This window comes from Giraffa tippelskirchi, chromosome 4 (assembly GCF_054371585.1).
Source record: "Giraffa tippelskirchi isolate mGirTip1 chromosome 4, T2T-mGirTip1v1.2.pri, whole genome shotgun sequence".
NCBI classification, from domain to species: domain Eukaryota; kingdom Metazoa; phylum Chordata; class Mammalia; order Artiodactyla; family Giraffidae; genus Giraffa; species Giraffa tippelskirchi.
Genome location: NC_137278.1, coordinates 80,638,301 through 80,660,465, shown reverse-complemented (window position 1 = coordinate 80,660,465; position 22,165 = coordinate 80,638,301). Strand labels below are relative to the sequence as shown.

Below are 22,165 nucleotides of genomic sequence, written 5' to 3'. Positions count from 1 at the left end.
CAATGTCTAGCAAGCACCTTATATGCAGGAGCATGAATGGAGATATTAACATTGTTTGGATAAATTTTCTTATGTTTTTTTGTCTCATGTTGAAAGTCTCCGAAAGAGACTCAATGACTTCTAGACCAACTGTAATCTCCTCAAGAGCAAGACTGGTGGTTTTCCACCCTTATGGCTTAAGGAACAATGTAACTCATATATTCAAAGATAATAAATCTGCTTTGGATAATTAAAAAATCTTAATCAAGTGGCTTTGAAGGGGTATTAACTTCAAAGTACAGATTTGCTTTTTTATTTTTTACCCATTTGAGTAGTTATTTTAGAGACTCAACAGGTGCAGCCTGGAAAAACTCACTTGCTCCATCTAGGGAATGGGTTCATCACAGGGGGCTCTATGTTTTTTGCTCCATGGCATAAAGAACACAGCATAAAATGAAGATGCTGTTAGGGAAGAATGAGAATGGGCTTGGAAGGTAGAAGTCAGATCAGAGTCAAGTCTGGGACAGCCGACCATATGCACAAGATAAAAGATTGAAAGTTATATTTGCAAAGTGCCCAGATGCACGGCAAATTCTCCTTTCGTTACATGGCTTATATAATATAGTTTATTCTACCAAGTTGCTATACAAATTTGGGGGTAATGTGCCATAGTAAGACATTCTGGATATGATTAGTGGTAGTTGATGTTAAAACTTCAGGTCAAAGGAGCAAACTTTCAGAAGGGGTTGGCTTTCCCATTGATAATTATAAAATGGTGCCATTGTTATCCACTGACCCCAAATTCAGTATCTTAAAATAGCAAACATTCATTATATCACAGTTTCTCTGAGTTAGGAATCTTTGCACAGCTTAGCTGAGTGCCTCTGTCTCAAGGTCTCTCATGAGGTTGCAGTCAAGGTGTTGGCCACCTGCTACCCTTCCTTCTACCCATCCAGTCATCTACACTTTCATCCATCCATTCACCTCAAGCATTGATTTAGGTGGTAGGATGTCATAATGAGCAACAAGAATTTCTAACCCTCAAGGAGCTCTTGTTCTGCAGGAAGCAGACAATGAACAAGACAAAAAATATGTAGTATGTTAGATAGTGATCAGAAGACAAATAAGGAAACACAGGTATAATTTTAGAGAGGGTACCAGATAAAGACCTGAAGGAAGTGAGCAAGTAGGTTTATGGATATCAGAGTGGGAGAAAGGGACCAGCCCCAAGGTCCCGGTGGGAACATCACTGATGTGCTCAGGAAATTGCATAAGATCAGTGGGTCTAAAAGCAGAATAAGCAGGGAAACTATAGGAGATGAGTTTTTAAAAAAAAAAGGAAAAAAAAAAACACAGCAGGCAGGGGAGGTGGGCAGATATTTCAGGGCCTTAAGATCATTCTAAGATCTTTGGTCTTTGCACAGAAATGGGGAGCTGTTGGAGGGCTAAGCAGAGGCTTGACAGGGTCTGACTTACATTTTAAAATCATCCTTCTGGTTCTGTTTAGCATTGCCATCCTCACCATCATAGTTATATAATCATTTAGCTCTTGCTGTGTGCAGTTTAGAAATGTTATCTTATTTAATTCTTATGGCTATCTATGAGTTAAGTACTAGTTTTATCTTTGTAGAAATGAGAGACTAGTACTTGCCATACTCTACTGTAAATTTTTTTTTTTACTGCTCTGGCTTCCCCAGTAGAAGGTAAGCTCTGTGAGCGTATCCCAGTTCTTAGTTTGTAGAAGGTGCCAGTCTGTGTTGCTGCTGCTGCTGCTAAGTCACTTCAGTCGTGTCTGACTCTGTGTGACCCCAGAGACGGCAGCCCACCAGGCTCCCCTGTCCCTGGGATTCTCCAGGCAAGAACACTGGAGTGGGTTGCCATTTCCTTCTTCAGTGCATGAAAGTGAAAAGTGAAAGTGAAGTCGCTCAGTCGTGTCCGACTCTTAGCGACCCCATAGACTGCAGCCTATCAGGCTCCGCCGTCCATGGGAGTTTCCAGGAAAGAGTACTGGAGTGGGTGCCATTGCCTTCTCCACAGTCCGTGTTAGTGGGATGAATATTGATTCAAAGCTTTCCTTTGTCTGCAGCGCAAGAGACCAGATCCATGCATGTAGCAGACAGCAATGTGAAGGGAATAATGGGTCCTGGTAAGTGGCTCTTCTTCAAGTTCTCTTTTCTTCTAACAGTCTCACCCTTTCCCTTCTTCTATCTTTCCTGTTTCTACGCCCTCAGTCCCAAACCAGGCATGAAAGAACTCAGGCAAGATAAAGCACTATGTTTACTAAGATTCCAAGATGTATGCTGGAGTAGGTCAGCGGCTCAGTTAAACCCAGAGAGAAGGGGAAGGGAAGTTGAAGACAAAACCGGTCTTCTTAGTTCCTTCAGGCTTGTTTCAGTCACCACTGAACTCACACTTGCTGAGAACTCACGAGTGCAGGTGGAATGACATTTAAGTTTTCTGTGGACCACACATCTTATAGTTTATGTAATTTAAAAGTTATCTAGGAGATAATTCACCAGAATTTTATAAATTATTTCGTCTCGCCTCCCTCCCTTCCCCCTGCCTTTTGGAAATATACCATCATCAGGGCCAAGGAGGGCAAATTCCAAAATACAACGCTGTCTTTGGTACCCTTCTTCCTGCTCTTTCTGTGTTTTCTCCCCAGATGTGCTCACCTGAAAGGAAGAAATATGAAGAATCAATACATATGACTATAAATTAGTTTTGTTATTATATTTTATAAAATAAATAATTTATAAATTAACTAATTTATATTTTATTTTATAAAATTTATTTTTTTTAAAGTCATTCAGCAGAGTCTATGTGCCAAGAGTTAAGTATATAAACCAGAAACAGAGGAAGGTGATCCTTTGTAACTGTGGAGACTTTTAATTCTTAATTGATATGTTTAACCCTCAAAGGATAGTTGTACCCAAGCAAAGGCATAATATTTTTGAGTTAGTAACAAATATAATTTTTTAAAAAATCAGAACTTAATGGCGGATGTTATTTCTCAGGAATGACCCCAACAACTCCAGAAGCAGAAGAAAACCTTAAGCCTTGCCTCTCGGCTGATATCCAACCCAAGAGTCATCTCCCACCTGGTGTGTGGAGGCAGCCTAAGGATGCTAAAGACTGGGGTGAAGAATACGTCACAAAAGACCACCCAGATAAACTCAAGGAGATGGGCCAGGGAAGACATAGCTCCTTGGAAAACGTTTTATGTGAAACTTCTTTAGCTGGTAAGTCCCAAGGGGCAAAGTAGGCTGAAAATGTAAAAAACAAGAAACCTAAGGGCTGGAATCCTTGCAATTTAGATACAGTGGACCTATGAGACCATTGAGCCTCTGGTTTCCTTTTGAGATGAACAAACTGAAGTCTTTAGTGGTAAAGGGACTCACCTGAGGCCACACGGCCGACTGGGACGACCACCTTGATTCTGGGTATCCATGACACTTAGTATTGTACTGCTCTGGAAAAAAAGGCATAAGGTTAGTGGAGAAGGCGGCAGAATTTTGTGATGGATTTATTCAGTGATATGGAATGTTCAATGTATGAATCTTGTATCAGGAGTTCACCACCAAAATGTCAAATACTGCAATGAGGTCTGTTTTTCCCTTCTTCCTTTTTCCTATTTTTTCCCCTCTTTCCTTTCTTTCTTCAGATGATAAATCATCACTGAGCACTTAGCATATGTCTGACAATGGCATTTCCCTCCAACTGTTGTTTTTAATTAATTAATTTCAATTGGAGGCTAATTACTTTACAATATTGTGGTGGTTTTTGCCATACACTCACATGAATCCAGCCATGGGTGTACAAGTGTCCCCCATCCTGAAGCCCCCTCCCACCTCCCTCCCCATCCCATTCCTCAGGGTCATCCCAGTGCACCAGCCCTGAGTGTCCTGTCTCATGCATTGAACCTAGACTGGCAATCTATTTCACATATGGTAATATACATGTTTCAATGCTATTCTCTCAAATCATCCCACCCTCACCTTCTCCCACGGAGTCCAAAAGTCTGTTCTTTACATCTGTGTCTCTTCTGCTGTCTTGCATATAGTGTCATTGTTACCATCTTTCTAAATTCCATATATATGCGTTAATATACTGTATCGGTGTTTTTCTTTCTGACTTACTTCACTCTGTATAATAGTCTCCAGTTTTATCCACCTCATTAGAATTGATTCAAATGTGTTCTTTTTAATAGCTGAGTAATATTCCATTGCGTATATGTACCACAACTTTCTTATCCATTTATCTGCAAAAGGACATCTAGGTTGCTTTCATGTTCTAGCTATTGTAAACAGTGCTGCGATGAACACTGGGATACATGTGTCTCTTTCAATTCTGGTTTCCTTGGTGTGTATGCCCAGCAGTGGGATTGCTGGGTCATATGGCAGTTCTATTTCCAGTTTTTTAAGGAATCTCCACACTGTTCTCCATAGTGGCTGTATTGGTTTGTATTCCCACCAACAGTGTAAGAGGGTTCCCTTTTCTCCACACCCTCTCCAGCATTTATTGTTTGTAGACTTTTTGATAGCAGCCATTCTGACTGGCATGAGATGGTACCTCATTGTGGTTTTGATTTGCATTTCTCTGATGATGAGTGATGTTGAGCATCTTTTCATGTGTTTGTTAGCCATCTGTATGTCTTCTTTGGAGAAATGTCTGTTTAGTTCTTTGGCCCATTTTTTGATTGGGTCGTTTATTTTTCTGGAATTCAGCTGCATGTGCTGCTTGTATATTTTTGAGATTAATTCTTTGTCCGTTGTTTTGTTTGCTATTATTTTCTCCCATTCTGAAAGCTGTCTTTTCACCTTGCTTATAGTTTCCTTCATTGTGCAAAAGCTTTTAAGTTTAATTAGGTCCCATTTGTTTATTTTTGCTTTTATTTCCATTACTCTAGGAGGTGGGTCATAGAGGATCCTGCTATGATTTACATCAGAGTGTTTTGCCTATGTTTTCCTCTAGGAGTTTTATAGTTTCTGGCCTTACATTTAGATTTTTAATCCATTTGAGTTTATTATTGTGTATGGTGTTAGAAAGTGTTCTAGTTTCATTCTTTTACAGGTGGTTGACCAGTTTTCCCAGCACCACTTGTTAAAGAGATTGTGTTTTCTCTATTGTATATTCTTGCCTCCTTTGTCAAAGGTGTCCATAGGTGTGTGGATTTATCTCTGGGCTTTCTATTTTGTTCCATTGATCTATATTTCTGTCTTTGTGCCAGTACTATACTGTCTTGATGTCAGTAGCTTTGTAGTATAGTCTGAAGTCAGGCAGGTTGATTCCTCCAGTTCCATTCTTCTTTCTCAAGATTGCTTTGGCTATTCGAGGTTTTTTGTATTTCCATACAAATTGTGAAATTATTTGTTCTGGTTCTGTGAAAAATACCACTGGTAGCTTGACAGGGATTGCATTGAATCTGTATATTGCTTTGGGTAGTATACTCATTTTCACTATATTGATTCTTCTGATCCATGAACATGGTATATTTATCCATCTATTTGTGTCATCTTTGATTTCTTTCATCAGTGTTTTATAGTTTTCTATACATAGATCTTTTGTTTCTTTAGGTTCCCTCCAACTGTTTTATAGGAGGTAATTTTTAATTTTTTATTATCAAATACATGAAAACTGAATAACACTAAAAGATTTATTGTGAAAATCAGTAGCACTCACTTTAAATTCTTTTGACATATTTTTTTCTGGTGCTTGCTTCCATGTTTTAAAAAGAGTTTATGCTGCTATTTTTTTTTTTTTTCTATTGGTACACTGCGTGCATGCTAAGTTGCTTTAGTCGTGTCCAACTCTTTGTGAACCTATGGACCGTAGCCCACCAGGCTCCTCTGTCCATGGGATTCTCTAGACAAGAATACTGGAGTGGGTTTCTATGCCTCCTCCAGGGGATCTTCCCAACCCAGAGATCGAACCTGCATCTCTTATGTCTCCTGCATTGGCAGGTGGGTTATTTACCACTAGCACCACCTGGGGATACACAGACCTGTATAATATGAGAAATATATTGGGTTGGCCAAAAAGTTCTTTTGGGTTTTTCCATAACGTCTTACAGAAAACTCCAAAAGAACTTTTTGGTCAACGCAACATTAGTATTTCTAATAATAGAAATATTATCTCATAAAGTTCTCTCATACACCTTTTCAGGCAATACCCACCCACAGAACAACTACTCTGACTTCCGTCACTGTAAATTAGTTGTGTCTGTTCTTGGCCCCATGAAAATGGAATATTACAATATGTAGTTTTTTCATGTCTGGTCTCTTTCTCTCAACATAGTGTTGCATGTAATTCATTCGGGAATTTATTCCTTTTTATTAATCATATTGAAAGAATGTACCATAATCTGTCCATTCTCTTGTTGCCAGAAATTGGATTGTTTCCAATTTAGGGCTACTATGAATAAAACTGCTATGAATATTCTTGCACAAGTCTTTTTTTTTTTTAATGTATGCCCTCATTTCTCTTGAGTGTATGCCTAGGAGTGGAATCTTTGGATTATGGGATAGGATTATGTTTAAATTTAAAACACCAGCAGTTTACCAAAATGGTTGGAACATTTTATATTCTTACCAGCAATGTATGAATCTTTCCGGTTGTTTCACATTCTTCTCAGTATTCAGTATGATCAGCCTTTTTAATTTCAACCATTCTGTGGGTGTGTCCTGTGTCATATTGCAGTTTTAATTTGCACTTCCCTGAGGACTAATGATGCTGAGCATCTTTACATATGCTTGTTGACTATTTGTACAGTTTCTTTTATGAAGTACCTATTTAAGTCCTTTGTCCAGTGTTTAAATTGGGTTATCTTTTTATTCTCTATTAGTAGGGTTTCTTAATATATTTTGAATATGAGTTCCCTGTAAGATATACGTGTTGAGAATATTTTATTCTATTCTCTGCCCTGCCTTTTCACTTTCTTGGTAGTCTTTTGATAACAAGTATTTTTAATTTTAGTAAGTTCAATTTATCAATTTTAAATGTTTAAAATAGCTTGTGACTTATGTGCACTTGCAAGATATTTTTGCTGATTCTAAGGTTATCAAGATATTCTAGTATGTTTTCTTATAAAAATCTTTATAGTTTTAGCATTCACATTTAGGTCTATGACTCATATTGAATAAATTTTGTTGTGTGGTATGAGTCCAGATTCATTTTTTTCCCATATGGCTATCCAGTTGCTTCAGCTCCATTTATTGAAAATGCCTTCCTATTCTCATTGAAATGAGTAGGAAAAGCCAAGTCATCACATATATGTGGGTCTAACTCTAGACTCTAGGGCTTCCCAGGTGGTTCAGTGGTAAAGCCTCTGCCTGCCAATGCAGGAGATGCTGGAGACATCGGTTCGCTCCCTGAGTCTGAAAGATCCCTTGGAGAGCATAAAGGCAATCCACTCCAGTATTCTTGCCTGGGAAATCTCATGGACAGAACAGCCTGGTGTGCTACAGTCTATGGGGTTGCAAAAGAGCTGGCCACGACTTAGGGACTAAACAACAAATTCTACTCTATATTCTTTTATTCTGATTAGGAGAGAATTGACATCTTGACAGTACTGATATTCCGGTTGAAGAACATGGTATATGACTGCTTTTACATGGGTCTTCTTTAATTTTTCTTAGCAATGTAACAAAGTCTATCATTGACATTTTTTTAAAACAGCCTTTGTCCTAGAGACCTCTGTCATCCTACTCCATTCTGACTCACTGCACTGCTGCCCTCCTGGGACTTCTCAGTCTTCCTGTGAATTCCCTTAAAATTTCTCCTATGTCAGATTCCTATTCGGGGTTTTGTGGAGGTGTTTTGTTTGTTTTTTTTGCATATCCTTCTCAGTTTCTTGGTTTACTACTTGTTTCGATAGAACACATAGCCTGGTAGGTTCCACATAATTCATTGACTATTTAGATGAATATAAAGTCATTTTCCATTATCATTTTGAAGCAATTGTTCCACTGTCTTCTAAATTCTAATGTTGCCAGTGAAAAATCCAATATCATCTAATCCCTAGTCCTTTGTATGTAACCTGATTTTTCTCTCTGGTAACTTTTAGGATATTCTCTTTACCTTTGGTGTGCTAAATTTTCACAGTGATGTGGTATATTTTACAGTGATGTGAGAGTTTTTTTCATTAATTATACTGAATGCAAATGGGCCCTTTTCTCTGGAAATACTTGTCCTGGTATTTTTTGTATTATTAATTTGATAATATCTTCTCATTCATTTTCTTTCTTTCCTCTGAAACTTCTACTAGTTTGATATTGGATCTCCTGGACTGATTTTCTCTATCACTGCCTTTCTTGGTGGGGAGGGAAATGGAGACATGTGCACAGATTTCCTTGACTTTGTCTTCTACTTTTAAAAAAAGCCAAAAAGTTTCTTCTTTTTTTTTTTTTTTCTGGGTTGTTTTTGAAAAATAGGATCCTGCAATTATTAAATGGGTAGAACATTTTTGGTAATTCTAAGATTCTTTTTAAAGGTTTCGTTTCCTGCATTGTCTCTATTTATGGTTCCTCCTTTTAAAAATGTGTGTATACTTTTTTCTTCTCTTTCTTTTATGATGTAAGACTGATTCAAGTATCTGAGGATTCTTAGCTAATTATTCATATCCAGGAAAAAGGCCCTAAACAAAAAGAAACCTAAAAATCCTGTGTTGGTCAAGCTGATCAATAAGTGGGCTTCTTATCTGCTAATCAGGTGGCAAATTACCGTTTTGATAGGTGACCTCTGTTTGTCAGTGTTTGTAGATCTTTTTCACTTGGGCAGCTCGTTCCTCCAGTGGAAGAACCTCTGGTCTCTAGTCTGGACAGTGTAAGTCCGGCTGCCGGCACTCTGGGACCTGCAGGCAAAGAGGCTGAGAGGAATCTCACTGTTTTGTATGTGAGCCTTCTCTGAGTCCCTTTGTTTTCATTTTAGCATTTCAACTCTGCTTTCCATTATGTCTGATGGTGTTAGTTCAGATACCAGAGACCCGGGCTTCTCCAGCTTTTCTCATTTCCCCTGGGGTGGAACTGAGGAAGCTATCCAGCATGGGGGTGGGGAACTGAAGGTTCAGCTTCACTGAATATAGACTGTTTCTCCTTTTACAGCATTGTCTCTTACTTGTACTCTCTGTGATGCCTTGGTGTCTCCAATCCTTGAGCATTTCTGCTTCTCAGCTGATTTCCCATCCACAGATGAAAACACCGAAGTAAATGGTTTGGTGCCCTTTGCTCTGCTGAGTTAGTGACCATGCCTCCTTTCTGTTTTACATCTTCCAGAAACTTGCCGGTGTCTCTATTGCTTTCAATACCTTTTTATTGCTTTCTATCATTTAACAGAGTGTCAGGGAACAGTGGTTAACAAAAATTCCCTCCTTGGTTTGTTTTTAAAGCTAAAAGACAGACTGTGGCTCTAGAACTGCTTGAATCAGAAAGAAAATATGTCATTAACATCTCTCTGATCCTGAAGATCAAGGCAACATTCCAGGGATCAGATGGAAAGAGGAATTCTAAAGAGAGAAGGTACCCATGTATTCATTGCCTTTGCTTTTCAGATTGATTAAAACTTAAGGTAAGTTGTTTATTGTTTCCACTTTGGGAATTCTGGTACTTATCAAGTGCTCCAGACATAGACTTGGAAAAGAGAATAGTCAGTGACCACAGGGAACCGCTGGCAAATCTCAGCTTTTGACTTCCAGCAGATAAAAAAATGAGTGGAGTCTCCCGGGCTTTCAGTGGCCCTGGCATGTCTGTTAAGAACCTAAAGGGAAAAAATGCAACAGTGAGGGAGGTATTCCTGTCTGTTGCCATCTGCATATTCCACTGGAAATCCTGGAAGAACCCCTGGAAACTCTTCTCATGGGAGCACAGGGAATGGATGGAAATGGAGATCAGAAGTGGCCATTAGATAAATGATACAGGGCTTTCATAGCTGTGAACTTGGACCTTTCTTATTTGTTCAGCAAATCCTGGTTAAGGTATGAGCTGCATGTGGGTGTCGTCATGTTGTGGGGGCAGAGTTTCCATTGGGCCTTTGATGTGTTACAGCAACTTGCTAGTCCCCAGGTCACCACACTCCTCCCTCTACATCTGTTCCAAAACTTCAGATTTTCTCTGCTTCCCTCTCTGCTGAGAGAAAGCAGGAAGGAGAAACTTACGATTTGGTGGGGAAAGACTACTGTCATAAAGATGTAATAATCCAGATCAACTGAGGAAAAGGCCAAGCCAAATAAATGAGAAGTCTGGATGATGGATGACTAGAGATAAACACAGCATTACCACTTTAAGTATTCTACCAGGTAATATGCACTGGTGGTTCATGACATTGTGGGAAGCCTGAACTGTATTTTCCAGATCCTTATCACCCCCACCCCCAATTTTACTTGGCTTTGCAGCTGCCAGCAATAAACCCACTCACCAAAACACAATGTACCTCCATCGAAGCGACTGATGTGAGAAAACGTTCCATGGCAAACCCACAACTGCTTCACTATTTGCAAGAATTATTTCACTGCAAGACCAAGATAAAATAGAAAACTGTAAGGAGCAGAAAAGGGTAACATGACACTGAAAGCTGTGAACAGTAGAAGCTCTGGACTGGGTTTTACTTTCTGTGGCCACCTTGATTCTTGCTGGCTCTTCCTTCTCCTTCTGGCCACTTGATTCCCCCTCCTTCACCCCATCCAGCTTGTCTGAATTTCCCAGATTACCCCTTCAGCCCTCCGAGAAGTCTCTCTGGCCCCTTGCTATCTTGCTGGTGCCGAAGATTTGCTCAGTTCACATTAAAACCCAACTAAAACCCAGTCTACCTTTTGAAGTGGCTTTGCCTCCACATCTATGAGTCTAAGCCAGCAGCATCTCTTTCTAGTCTCTGAAAATGTGGGGATGGGGTAAGGAGAGTAAAAGAGAGGATTGTTTGCTCCAGCATACAGTAATCAGGCTCCATGCTTGGGTACTTCATTTACTTCATGAAATCTTCACAAGAACCTGTGAATTCCACCTGATAGATGAAGAAACTCAGGTCCAGTGAGGTTTGAAGTCACATAACCAACTGAAGCCAGAGCTCAAACCCAGGCCTGTCTCGTGCTCTTTCAAAATCGTGCACTGCTTCTCTAAGGACCATGTGATTTCAAAGATACCACCTTGACTGACAGCGATATGCCAGGTGCCTCAACCAGAAGCTGACTTTGTCTCTTCCTGTTTCATAAATCAGGCTTCTCCCTTAGCTGTGCATTTGTCCTTACTTCAGGTCTCAGCTGACCCGTCAAATAGGGGAAAGTTTTTAGTTCACAGAAGTTCTTTTCTACTTGCCCTCTCTTCTACTTCCCATTACTAAGGAAGAAGTGGGCCTTCCCTCAAATCCTGAGATTAAAAATAATTAAAACTATCATACCTTCCTCAAGAAAGTAAGATAATGGTTATTTCTCATATCCATGATGATGCTATTTATGTTAGTTATCTGCTAAGCTAATCCTCTTTTTTTGTTTTCATTGCCCAAGAAGAGAAAACCTTCAACTCAGTACTCTCAGTGCTAATATGAAATCTCTGGTTCTGAGCTTTGCTGTGCTTAGTCACTCAGTCGTGTCCTATTCTTTGCGATCCCAGGGACTGTAGCCTGCCAGGCTCCTCTGTTCATGGGGATTCTCCAGGCAAGAATACTGGAGTGGGTTGCCACGCCCTCCTCCAGGGGTTCTTCCCCCACCCAGGGATCCTGCATTGCAGGTGCTTCTTTACCGCCTGAGCCACCAGGGAAGCCCCTCTGAGCTTTGCAATGCCACCCTTTTCCTAATGTTGTTGAGTCGCTAAGTCATGTCTGACTCTTTGCAACATCATGGACTATAGCCCGCCAGGCTCCTCTGTCCATGGGATTTCCCAGGCAAGAAGATTGGTTGCCATTTCCTTCTTCAGGGGATCTTCCAGACCCAAGGATCAAAGCCAAGTCTATTGTGTCTTCTGCATTGGCAGATGGATTCTTTACCACTAAGCCACCAGGGAAGCCCTACTCTTTTCCTACCTGAGGTTAGAGCTTCATCCTCCTCCTTAATTCACTGTGTTTCTTTTTTCCTAAGCTTTCTGAAGCCTCCACTTGTAGCCTCTTTATTTAAATAGATCAGCGGAATGACATACAGAACAGAATGAGATTATTTCTCTTCTCTATTGGCGTTTTTCCTCCCATGCAAAGATGAAAATTACCTTATGAACATTTACCTTTTCCATCACAAACCACAAGCCTTCTGCATTTTCTGCCCTCATTGAAAAGTCACCTGGGGGTGAAAACAACACTCACAAGTACATACCTGATGCTCAAACCTGAGGTTGCCACGTCTTCTCAAACCTATAAAATAAAACTTCAGGTTTTCCCTAGAAAAACATGAAGTGCTTAGAAGTCTCTGCAGGCTGCTTCCAGCCAGCCCTGCCCCTGGCTGAAATTGCCGGACGCTGCAGGAGCAAAGGCTGCCAGTGGAAGCCTGAGGGGAAAGTGCGGGCTGTTGTCCACTGGTAGGAGGATCACAGATGTTGGAGTTCTTGGTTTTTTCTGGTATGTTTCACCCACACAGAGCGACTACCTCAAGCTTGAATAGCTCTGCCTGAACCCTTGCCAGGAGAGGCAAAGTCAGCCCCACAGGATTTGCCAGTTAGCCTTAAAAACTGAACCCCAGGGCCACATCCTCCACGAGCTCAACGAACTGTATGCTTCAGATCACCACTAGGTGGCACATGTTTTTATTATCACTGCCTCATCTTACAGCTGAAGCTCAGGAGCTGTTTTGACCTAAATTACTAATTTTAAACTATAACTGGATGTTCATTGATTGCTTTTAGTTTATTTCCCTTGTTGTTTAAGTACTGTCTTGCAGGAATTGAAATTACTTTGAAGGCTTTAGAAAGAATAAACTTCTCATGTTGCCACAATCTCACCCCTGGTAAGGAACAAAAAATAAGTTGAGCACTTAACATTTTTGCTCTAATGAAAAAGTTGCTTCTGGGAATCAGGTCAGGCTCCAGGCAAAACAGTGAAATAGGTTAAGTGTGTCTATACTTCTCGCTTCTTTCTCCCTCTGCTCCTCATTTCCTGGCTTACCTCCTCTACACTCTATCCTAATTTCAAATATTATCCTTATTAAATTAAAAGAAATTTTAAAGCCTGTTTTTAATATTTGGTACAGAAAGTGAAAAGTGAAAGTGAAAGTCACTCAGTCATGTCTGACTCTTTGCAACCCCATGGACTATATAGTCCATGGGATTCTCCAGGCCAGAATACTAGAGTGGGTAACCTTTCCCTTCTCCAGGGGATCTTCCCAACCCAGGAATCAAACCCAGGTCTTCCGCACTGCAGGCAGATTCTTTACTAGCTGAGCCACAAGGGAAGCCCAAGAATTCTGGAGTTGGTAGCCTATCCCTTCTCCAGCAGATCTTCCCGACCCAGGAATCCAACCAGGGTCTCCTGCATTGCAGGCAGATTCTTTACCAACTGAGCTATCAGGGAAGCCATTTGGCACAGAATCCACCTTAAATCATCGCTCTTCATGTAACTTACATGCTTCTGTGAAACTTAATGAGAGTATTAGCCTTTTGTGATCCCCATCCTAAAACCTTACACTGTCACTCCAGTGGACTGTCCACGAGGCACCTGGACTCCAACCGAGTTACCAACTGTCCAACTCTGCAAGTACACTGGTCATAGTGTAACAGAAGACAGCTTTCTTGAAAGAAAGAAAAGGAAGGAAGAAAGGACAGAAAGGAAGGAGAGAAAAAGAAGAGATAAATCAAGACATTTTATACAACCTACACTGACCACCCATCACAATCTCAGATCTCACCACTGTGCCCTAACATCTCACAGTGTCACACCAGGAATATTACCTGCAGTCACTGTCAGCCTCTGGGTGGGGAGAAATCTTTGATGTCTAGGTCTTTTGCGGGTGTAGTGTTTCACTCTTTTGATGTGATGAGTTCTGCTTTCCTCCATCAGCTTTATGGTTTCTCCCAGTTAGACTGTCTCCTAGCCACGCCTCCAAATTCCCTCTAATGTGGACAGGGATTACTTAGGTCTTCTGAGCCTGTTATACCAGCTCTAGCACAGATCAGGAGGCCTCTCCTCCTGTGCTTAGGGATCAGTGGGCTTCACATACATGGAGACTCAAGGCACAGGGACTGGAGGGGCTGGCAGGCTGGAGTAGAAGGAATCCTTGTCTCTTTTCACATGAGGCTGGCATTTGTGTGTCTACTCTGAGCTGCAACCACAGGGGAATTTTCTTTGCTTGAAGATGGGCTGAAAACGCCTCCTTCCAAACCGGTGTTCTTCCTACTGTTCTCAAGAGTTCTGCTTGTTTGGGGGTGGCAAAGTACGCCAAATGTCCAAAGTACGCCAACTCATTTACTCTTGGTAGACCCTTGGGGAAATATCCAAATAAGTCAGACTCTTAGCAAGCGACAAGCAGGCCAACACTTTCATCTCTATTAAACTTGTAGTCCTGGCCGCTCTCGCCTTTTGAGACAGACCCACTTTCTGCCTATGGAATGTGTTCTCTGCTTTTACTTTACTATGGCTTGCCCTTCAGTTCTTTTCTGCATAAAGCCAAGAACTCTTACTTGGCCTGTCCCAGGAACCTGCCTGAGACCTGGGACATGACCATCCTCTCCTGCCTCATTTTCCTGCAACCTCTATACAAAGGATATTAATAAATCTACTTCTTACCTAAAACAAAAGAATCAAGAAAACCAACCAAACTAACATGAAAACCCTTGTGGTCTTGAAAGCACAGGGGAACTTACTTTCAGTTCCCCCAAATTACCAAGCTGGAGCTGACATCCTTGCTGTAGTCCAGCGAGGCTCTACTCCTGCTTCTTCCTTCCTCACTCCTTCCCTCTGCTCACCCCGCTTCTCCTTCCAACCCACCTTCTCCTTCCTCCCATGATTCTCTTTCTGACTCTCCTTTCCATCCCATCCTCCTCTGACTTCTCTCTTCTTTCCTTCATTTCCTCTGAAATAAATAAGACACATTGAGATAGAGGGCAGAGGGTGGGAGAGGAGGAAGGGGGCTCAGCAAAACTGAGACTAGCAGGCCAGATCTACTCTGTAGCCTCCTCTGGCAAGACTCCATCCATTCCCAGATTCCTCTTAGAAACTGAAGGAAAGGGGGAAAGTAACACTTTTATGCCCTCATCCCCTGAACGTTCAGTTGCCAGCTTTAAACAAAACTTCCTTCTTCTCTAACTAAGTACAGTTGGTAGCTATGAATGACCAAGTGCCACCTTAGTGCTGTCATCTGCAACATTAGTTAGAATAGATGATTTGCACATCAAGTGAGAAGAACTTTAAAATATTGAAAAAGATTTCCCTTAAAGTTTTACTGTCACCTAAATAAGAGTGTACCATTTTGCTTTGAAAAGGCCACTCAAGTGAAGTGCTCTTTACTAGTTCAATATACATTTGAACAAGAGTCATCAGTAAAGGGGTCTTTCTGTGGTCTGAGGTTACCTGCTGTGAGGTTGACAGTGACAAACTTTTTTTTGAATACTAAAGGCAGACCTGTGACTCAAAGTATTTTGAATGACTGGGAAAATTGGACTTGTTCCTTATGTTCTTGAAGAGCCTTTTCTTCTCTACACCTGGTTTGTATGATCCTGTCTCTATTCTGTCTCAAGCCTCTTCCCTGGCTCTTTACGGTACATTGTCCAGCAGCACCTGGATTTGCTTCATGCTCTGCAGGAAAGGGTCTTGAAGTGGCCACGCCAAGGAGTCCTTGGAGATTTATTCCTTAAGTTAACAAATGATGAGGTAAGTTTTTTTTCCTTAATCCTTTATAAACTTGAATTACATGCATCTGTGTCTTCCATGTCCATTTCTCTTAATGGAGAAACTAGAATCAGTGGATTTCAGAGTCAGAGGAGATCTAGTCTAACCTCCTTGTTCTACAGATAATGAAATAAAGTTCAGAGAAAAAATCATGGTTGAAGTTACCCAGCTATCTAGATATTTGTAGATCTGTGGCTAGAACCCAAGTCTTTTAACTTCCAGTTCATCATTTTTCTGCTGAACTATAACTGCCCCCATTGAATATGATGTGTATGTGTGTGTGTGTGTGTGTGTATATGTGCACATATATATATCCATCCATACATATAAAATACATATATGAGCATTTGTATATATGTATATGCTTTCACACACAATTTCATTTCTTAAAGATTTTTAAAAATGTGATGGGTAGCTATTTGTCTAGAATGTTTTTTGTTTTCACTTTCTTGGAGAAAGGATGCTAAGTTTTTAAATCTCTGTAATGTTCTTCAAAAAAAAAAAAATGATTTAGGTCACAAGCTGCAAATTCAAATGCCTACAGGGCCAGCAGATGACATTAGTAAGTAGAAGTGAGCTGAATGTAATACAATGTGGGAATATTACTGGGAAGTGAGCTTAAGTGGAGCACATATGCTTTTCTATAAGGAATAGCTGCTCAGCTTTATCCAATTATTATGCAGGGAAAAAGGACTAGAGTTGCCAGATCTGGTATTTTAAGAGAAGTGGAAAATCCAGAATTTTGTGTGAAATTTTATTTTTAAAATATTGCATAGGTTAATTGAAATTGGTCTGCAAGTCAGATTTTACCTTCAGTTGATCTCTGTATATGAATGATTCATAATACAAGTTTACAGATTATTTACTTGTATAGAGTGGATGTAATGCCATCCCTCTAAACTCACTTTTACTCATTTGTATTCAGTGTTCTTTCTTGAGCTGAGAATTGTTACACCTATGGGAAAGTAACTTTGAGAGGTGAGAACTGTTTTCCTGAGGGGATATTCCGTAGGTGAATATGAAATTAGTTGAAAAAGTCGAGAATTCCAGATCTAGACCCTCTGAGGTGTGTTGGAAAAAGTTCCTCATTTGGATGTAGATGATTGAAGCAGAGAGTAATTAAAAAACAAAATTTGCATTTTTATCATTTAACTGTTTAAAATATTTTTTCAACTTACATGGCACCTTCTCTCTGCTTTGGTTTATCATTTCACTTTCATTAAAGCAGGGATACTGTGTTTTGGTTTCCAAGTCCATAGGACTATTTTCCTTAAAACCAAAAAGATTTTTTAAAAGGTAAATAAAAAAACAAAACAAATATTACTAAACACATTTAATGAATGAATGGTTAAAATAATCTCTGCAAAGTACTCCTTTAGATATGCATGAGTCAGCCTGTCAATGCAGGAGATGCGAGTTTGATCCCTGGGACAGGAAGATCCCCTGATGTAGGAAATGGCAACCCACTCCAATATTCTTGCCTGGGAAATCCCATGGACAGAGGAGCCTGGTGGTCTATAGTGCATGGGGTCCCAAAGAACTGAACGTGATTGAGCAACTGAGCCCACACAAGCATAAACATGTTAATTATTATCATTCCTGTCTCCAGGTTCTTACCATGACTTTTTCTGTTTGTTTTCAAGAATAATTTTTTGGACTATTATGTTGCTTACCTGAGGGACTTGCCTGAATGCATCTCTTTGGTTCATGTGGTTGTTCTGAAGGAGGTAAGTTAACCCTATGTTTGCATTCTCCTTGGTTACATGTGTGACTATATTATGTTGCTCACCTTTCCTGAAAACACAGCACATGCACTCTGAGCTTGTTCTCCAGCCTGGGGAATAGCTTGAACAAAGCCACTGACTCTCCTCCCTGGGGTTCAAGGAGCCACTCAAGAATCAATGCCATTGTTTTGGTCTTTGCCCTTCCTTACTGAACTTCTGTTCCATTCCACTGGAAATACAGACAAAGTAAACAAGTATTCTAACCAGAGATCCTCAGGCTGCAGTTTGCAGCCTTAATGGGTTTTGGGCTTTATAGACTTAGACATATTAATCTGAATATTAGATTCATGTCATATTGTGTCTTTCATTTTACAAGATTATAAAATGGCTCTAGTCATGTTGCTTTAAGTATTGCTACTGCAGTGATATATTAGATGTTCAATAAGCACATATACATATAAAGCAATTCTAGTTATTTTAGGTCAATAGAAAAGAACCATATCAGAAGCTCTAAAGCTAAGATTTAATCAAGTTTCACACGAGGTAAGAGGCTCTCTTAACTTTCTACTTCAACCTCTGACTGTTCTCAACCCAGTATAATACCTACCACATATTAGCACTCACCAAGTATTGAGTCAGCCTAAAGGTTCATGGGGGTTTTTCCATAAGATGTTACAGAAAAACCCAAATGAACTTTTTGACCAACCTAATATTTGAGAAAGGAGAAAGGAAGGGAAGGGACATGAAGAAAGTCCAGCATGTTTCCTGCTGCCAACCGGTTTCTCCCTTCTTCATTCTCATGAGGTTCAAAGCACCTTTAATGCCTGTTGGTAAAAACATTGTACAGATTACTTGCTGAAGAATCTTAATGAATTTAGTCAACTCAAGTCTAATTTATTGAGTGCTCACTTTGCTAAGATGGTGTTGGAGGGCAGGGAGGAGGAGGGGAGGGTTTGGACACTTGGGTAGATTCTAAACAAGAATATGACACGCTCCTTGTTAGCAAAGAGGTGTCTTCTTGAGCATGTCCCTGAATAAGTAGTCTCTCCAATGATAGATCAATGTTTCATGACACTCTCGATGAAGAAAATGCTCTAGTAAACCCTTGCTACTCTAGTGGAACTGACCTCAATTTTGCAGCCAGAACTGGAGGCACATTGAAGACTGACTCCAACTTTCTTTCATTCAGGGTGATGAAGAGATTAAGTCTGACATCTACACATTGTTTTTTCATATAGTCCAGCGCATCCCTGAATATCTGATACATCTACAGGTAGGCATGCCTGGTCAAGCCACCAAGCTGATTTTCATGCTAAACAGTTGTTTTGGGCTTCCAATGAAAAGACATCACAAAGGGTCAAGTAATCATTAATATTTCTAAAAACTGTTTGAATGATTTAGATTTTTATGATTACCCTATCTCCATCTTGTGGTATGAGCTAAAATCTCATCCTCAAAAAGTTTTTGGCTCATGATGCCAAAAAGGAAATTCTACCTTTATTTACCAGCAATTCACACCTATGGTGATCCAGGATCTTTCTATGGCAGCTCCTGCCAGATCCTGGGAACCTATTCAGTTCCTTCCATCTTGGTTCCACAGCCATTTAAATTCACCTCCACTCCCAGCCCTACACCTTGGGTATCTAAGAAATATCTATACAACCTCCCCACTTACCTGCTATTCTGACTACTTTCTTTCGACTTGTGTCCAAGGGTCTACCATACCTTGCTTATGTCTTGTGTCACGAAAGAAGCATGGAGAAGCTGATGAGCTGACATCTTCACACCATTTTCCTATAGGCTTGTAGCATCTTGGAGGCAGTAGAGTTGAGAGAGACTCATCAACACCCCTACCAGTCCCTCTTCTTCCCACTACCCACCTGTTCTGGTTTGCTGACTGATTTTTCTAAGCAATTCAATGAAAGTATCTCAGAACTGCTTGGAATTTGTCCCAAGTAGAAGTAGCCCAATATTAATATTAAAAAGACTTTGAATTGTATATGGCTTTATATCTTGAAATCATTCTTTCATAATAATTATCTAATTTAATCTTCAACTATCCCATGAAATTGGTATCATTATTAACACTTTAGATAATGGAGAGACAAAGAAGTAACTTGCCCAAGTTAAGATATTTCGTAGGTGAAAAAAATATAGGCTTGAAACCCAGGTCCTGCAAGCAGTGTGTAAGCAAGCAAACAAGAACCTAGAGTCTACACTCTGGCTTGGGTTCAAATCCTGGCTTTGATCTTCATTAGATGTGTGACCCAGTGAAGATTATTTAACTTCACTGTGCCTTGATTTCCTTCATTGTTAAATGGAGGTAAGAATGGTACCTCTCTAACTGTGTTGTGGCAAAAGTTAAATGAGAAAATAATGTAAAAGACTTAGTGCTTGGCAATGGGAAGCATTCAGTAACTGTTCAGTTCAATTCAGTTCAGTCGCTCAGTCGTGTCTGACTCTTTGCGACCCCATGGACTGCAGCACGCCAGGCCTCCCTGTCCATCATCAACTCCCGGAGTTTACTCAAACTCATGTCCATTGAGCCAGGGATGCCATCCAACCATCTCATCCTCTGTTGTCCCCTTCTCCTTCCGCCTTCAGTCTTTCCCAGCATCAGGGTCTTTTCAAATGAGTCAGTTCTTTGCATCATGTGGCTAAAGTATTGGAGTTTCAGCTTCAGCATCAGTCCTTCCAATGAACACTCAGGACTGATCTCCTTTAGGATGGACTAGTTGGATCTCCTTGCAGTCCAAGGGACTCTCAAGAGTCTTCTCCAACACCACAGTTCAAAAGTGTCAACTCTTCGGCACTCAGCTTTCTTTATAGTCCAACTCTCACATCCATACATGACTACTGGAAAAACCACAGCCTTGATTAGACGGACCTTTGTTGGCAAAGTAATGTCTCTGCTTTTTACTATGCTGTCTCGGTTGGTCATAACTTTTCTTCCAAGGAGTAAGCATCTTTTAATTTCATGGCTGCAGTCACCATCTGCAGTGATTTTGGAGCCCCCAAAAGTAAAGTCTGTCACTGTTTCCACTGTTTCCCCATCTATTTGCCATCAAGTGATGGGACCAGATACCATGATCTTAGTTTTCTGAACGTTGAGCTTTAAGCCAAAATTTTCACTCTCCTCTTTCACTTTCATTCAAGAGGCTCTTTAGTTCTTCTTCACTTTCTGCCATAAGGGTGGTGTCATCTGCATATCTGAGGTATTGATATTTCTCCTGGCAATCTTGATTCCAGCTTGTGCTTCATCCAGCCCAGCGTTTCTCATGATGTATTCTGCATATAAGTTAAATAAGCACGGTGACAATATACAGCCTTGACGTACTCCTTTCCCTATTTGGAAACATTCTGTTGTTCCATGTCCAGTTCTAACTGCTGCTTCCTGACCTGCATACAAATTTCTCAAGAGGTAGGTCAGGTGGTCTGGTATTCCCATCTCTTTCAGAATTTTCCACAGTTTATTGTGATCCACACAGTCAAAGGCTTTGGCATAGTCAATAAAGCAGAAATAGATGTTTTTCTGGAACTCTCTTGCTTTTTCAATGATCCAATGGATGTTGGCAATTTGATCTCTGGTTCCTCTGCCTTTTCTAAAACCAGCTTGAACATCTGGAAGTTCACGGTTCACGTATTGCTGAAGCCTGGCTTGGAGAATTTTGAGCATCACTTTGCTAGCATGTGAGATGAGTGCAATTGTTTGGTAGTTTGAGCATTCTTTGGCATTGCCTTTCTTTGGGATTGGAATGAAAACTGACCTTTTCCAGTCCTGTGGCCACTGCTGAGCTTTCCAAATTTGCTGACATATTGAGTTCAGCACTTTCACAGCATCATCTTTTAGGATTTGAAATAGCTCAACTGGAATTCCATCACCTCCACTAGCTTTGTTCGTAGTGATGCTTCCTAAGGCCCACTTGACTTCGCATTCCAGGATGTCTGGCTCTAGGTGAGTAATCATACCATCGTGATTATCTGAGTCGTGAAGATCTTTTTTGTATAGGTCTTCAGTAACTGTTAGCTTTCCCAAACCCAACCAGCATGGATGTTCCACTACAGCACAGCACGCATTGTAATGGGAGAGGGTGCTAGGCCAGGCTTGATTATAACGTTTCCCTACTTCCAGCTCTGATGCCTGACATTCTCACTATTGGTTAGAGACAGTAATTGTTAGAATGGCTCCATTACTTCAGAGATCTAATTAGTAGATCCTTCTAATTTTCCACATGTTCAAATTCAACTGAAACAGGAGCAAAAATGACTGATTTTCCCGAGGTGCGATGGACAAAGGGAACAGCAAGTTTGACTTTTCAGTTTGTAATTAAATTGGCCATTGGAATCGTTTTGAGTAAGTGGCTACCAAACTCTCACAGCATATCAAGGCAAGGTACAGAAGAGACAAAACAACTTTTCATTCTAACTCTGCAATGCTGCTTCCTTTTTTCTTCCATCCAGAACGTCCTGAAGTTTACAGAGCAGGAACACCCTGACTATTACCTACTTCTGGTGTGTGTTCAGCGCCTGCGAGTATTTATCTCACACTACACCCTGCTGTTTCAGTGCAATGAGGATTTGCTTATTCAGAAACGGAAAAAGCTCAAGAAGTAAGGTTCTGATGGTGAAGTTTAGAGGGTTGACCAAAGGTTCCTGAGAACAGGGATACA

At 40.5% G+C, this 22,165-nt stretch overlaps 1 protein-coding gene across 1 annotated transcript in view; it reads left to right on the top strand.

Annotated features, from left to right (window-relative positions):
* ARHGEF33 (Rho guanine nucleotide exchange factor 33) overlaps positions 1-22,165 on the top strand; it is a 50,189-nt gene that overhangs the window by 12,879 nt on the left and 15,145 nt on the right. The window contains exons 6-12 of the mRNA XM_081590477.1: positions 2,066-2,125; positions 2,997-3,221; positions 9,365-9,494; positions 15,621-15,753; positions 17,415-17,498; positions 18,685-18,768; positions 21,957-22,105. Coding sequence (XP_081446603.1) covers positions 2,066-2,125; positions 2,997-3,221; positions 9,365-9,494; positions 15,621-15,753; positions 17,415-17,498; positions 18,685-18,768; positions 21,957-22,105 — 865 coding nt within the window. The remainder of the gene's footprint in view (positions 1-2,065; positions 2,126-2,996; positions 3,222-9,364; positions 9,495-15,620; positions 15,754-17,414; positions 17,499-18,684; positions 18,769-21,956; positions 22,106-22,165) is intronic.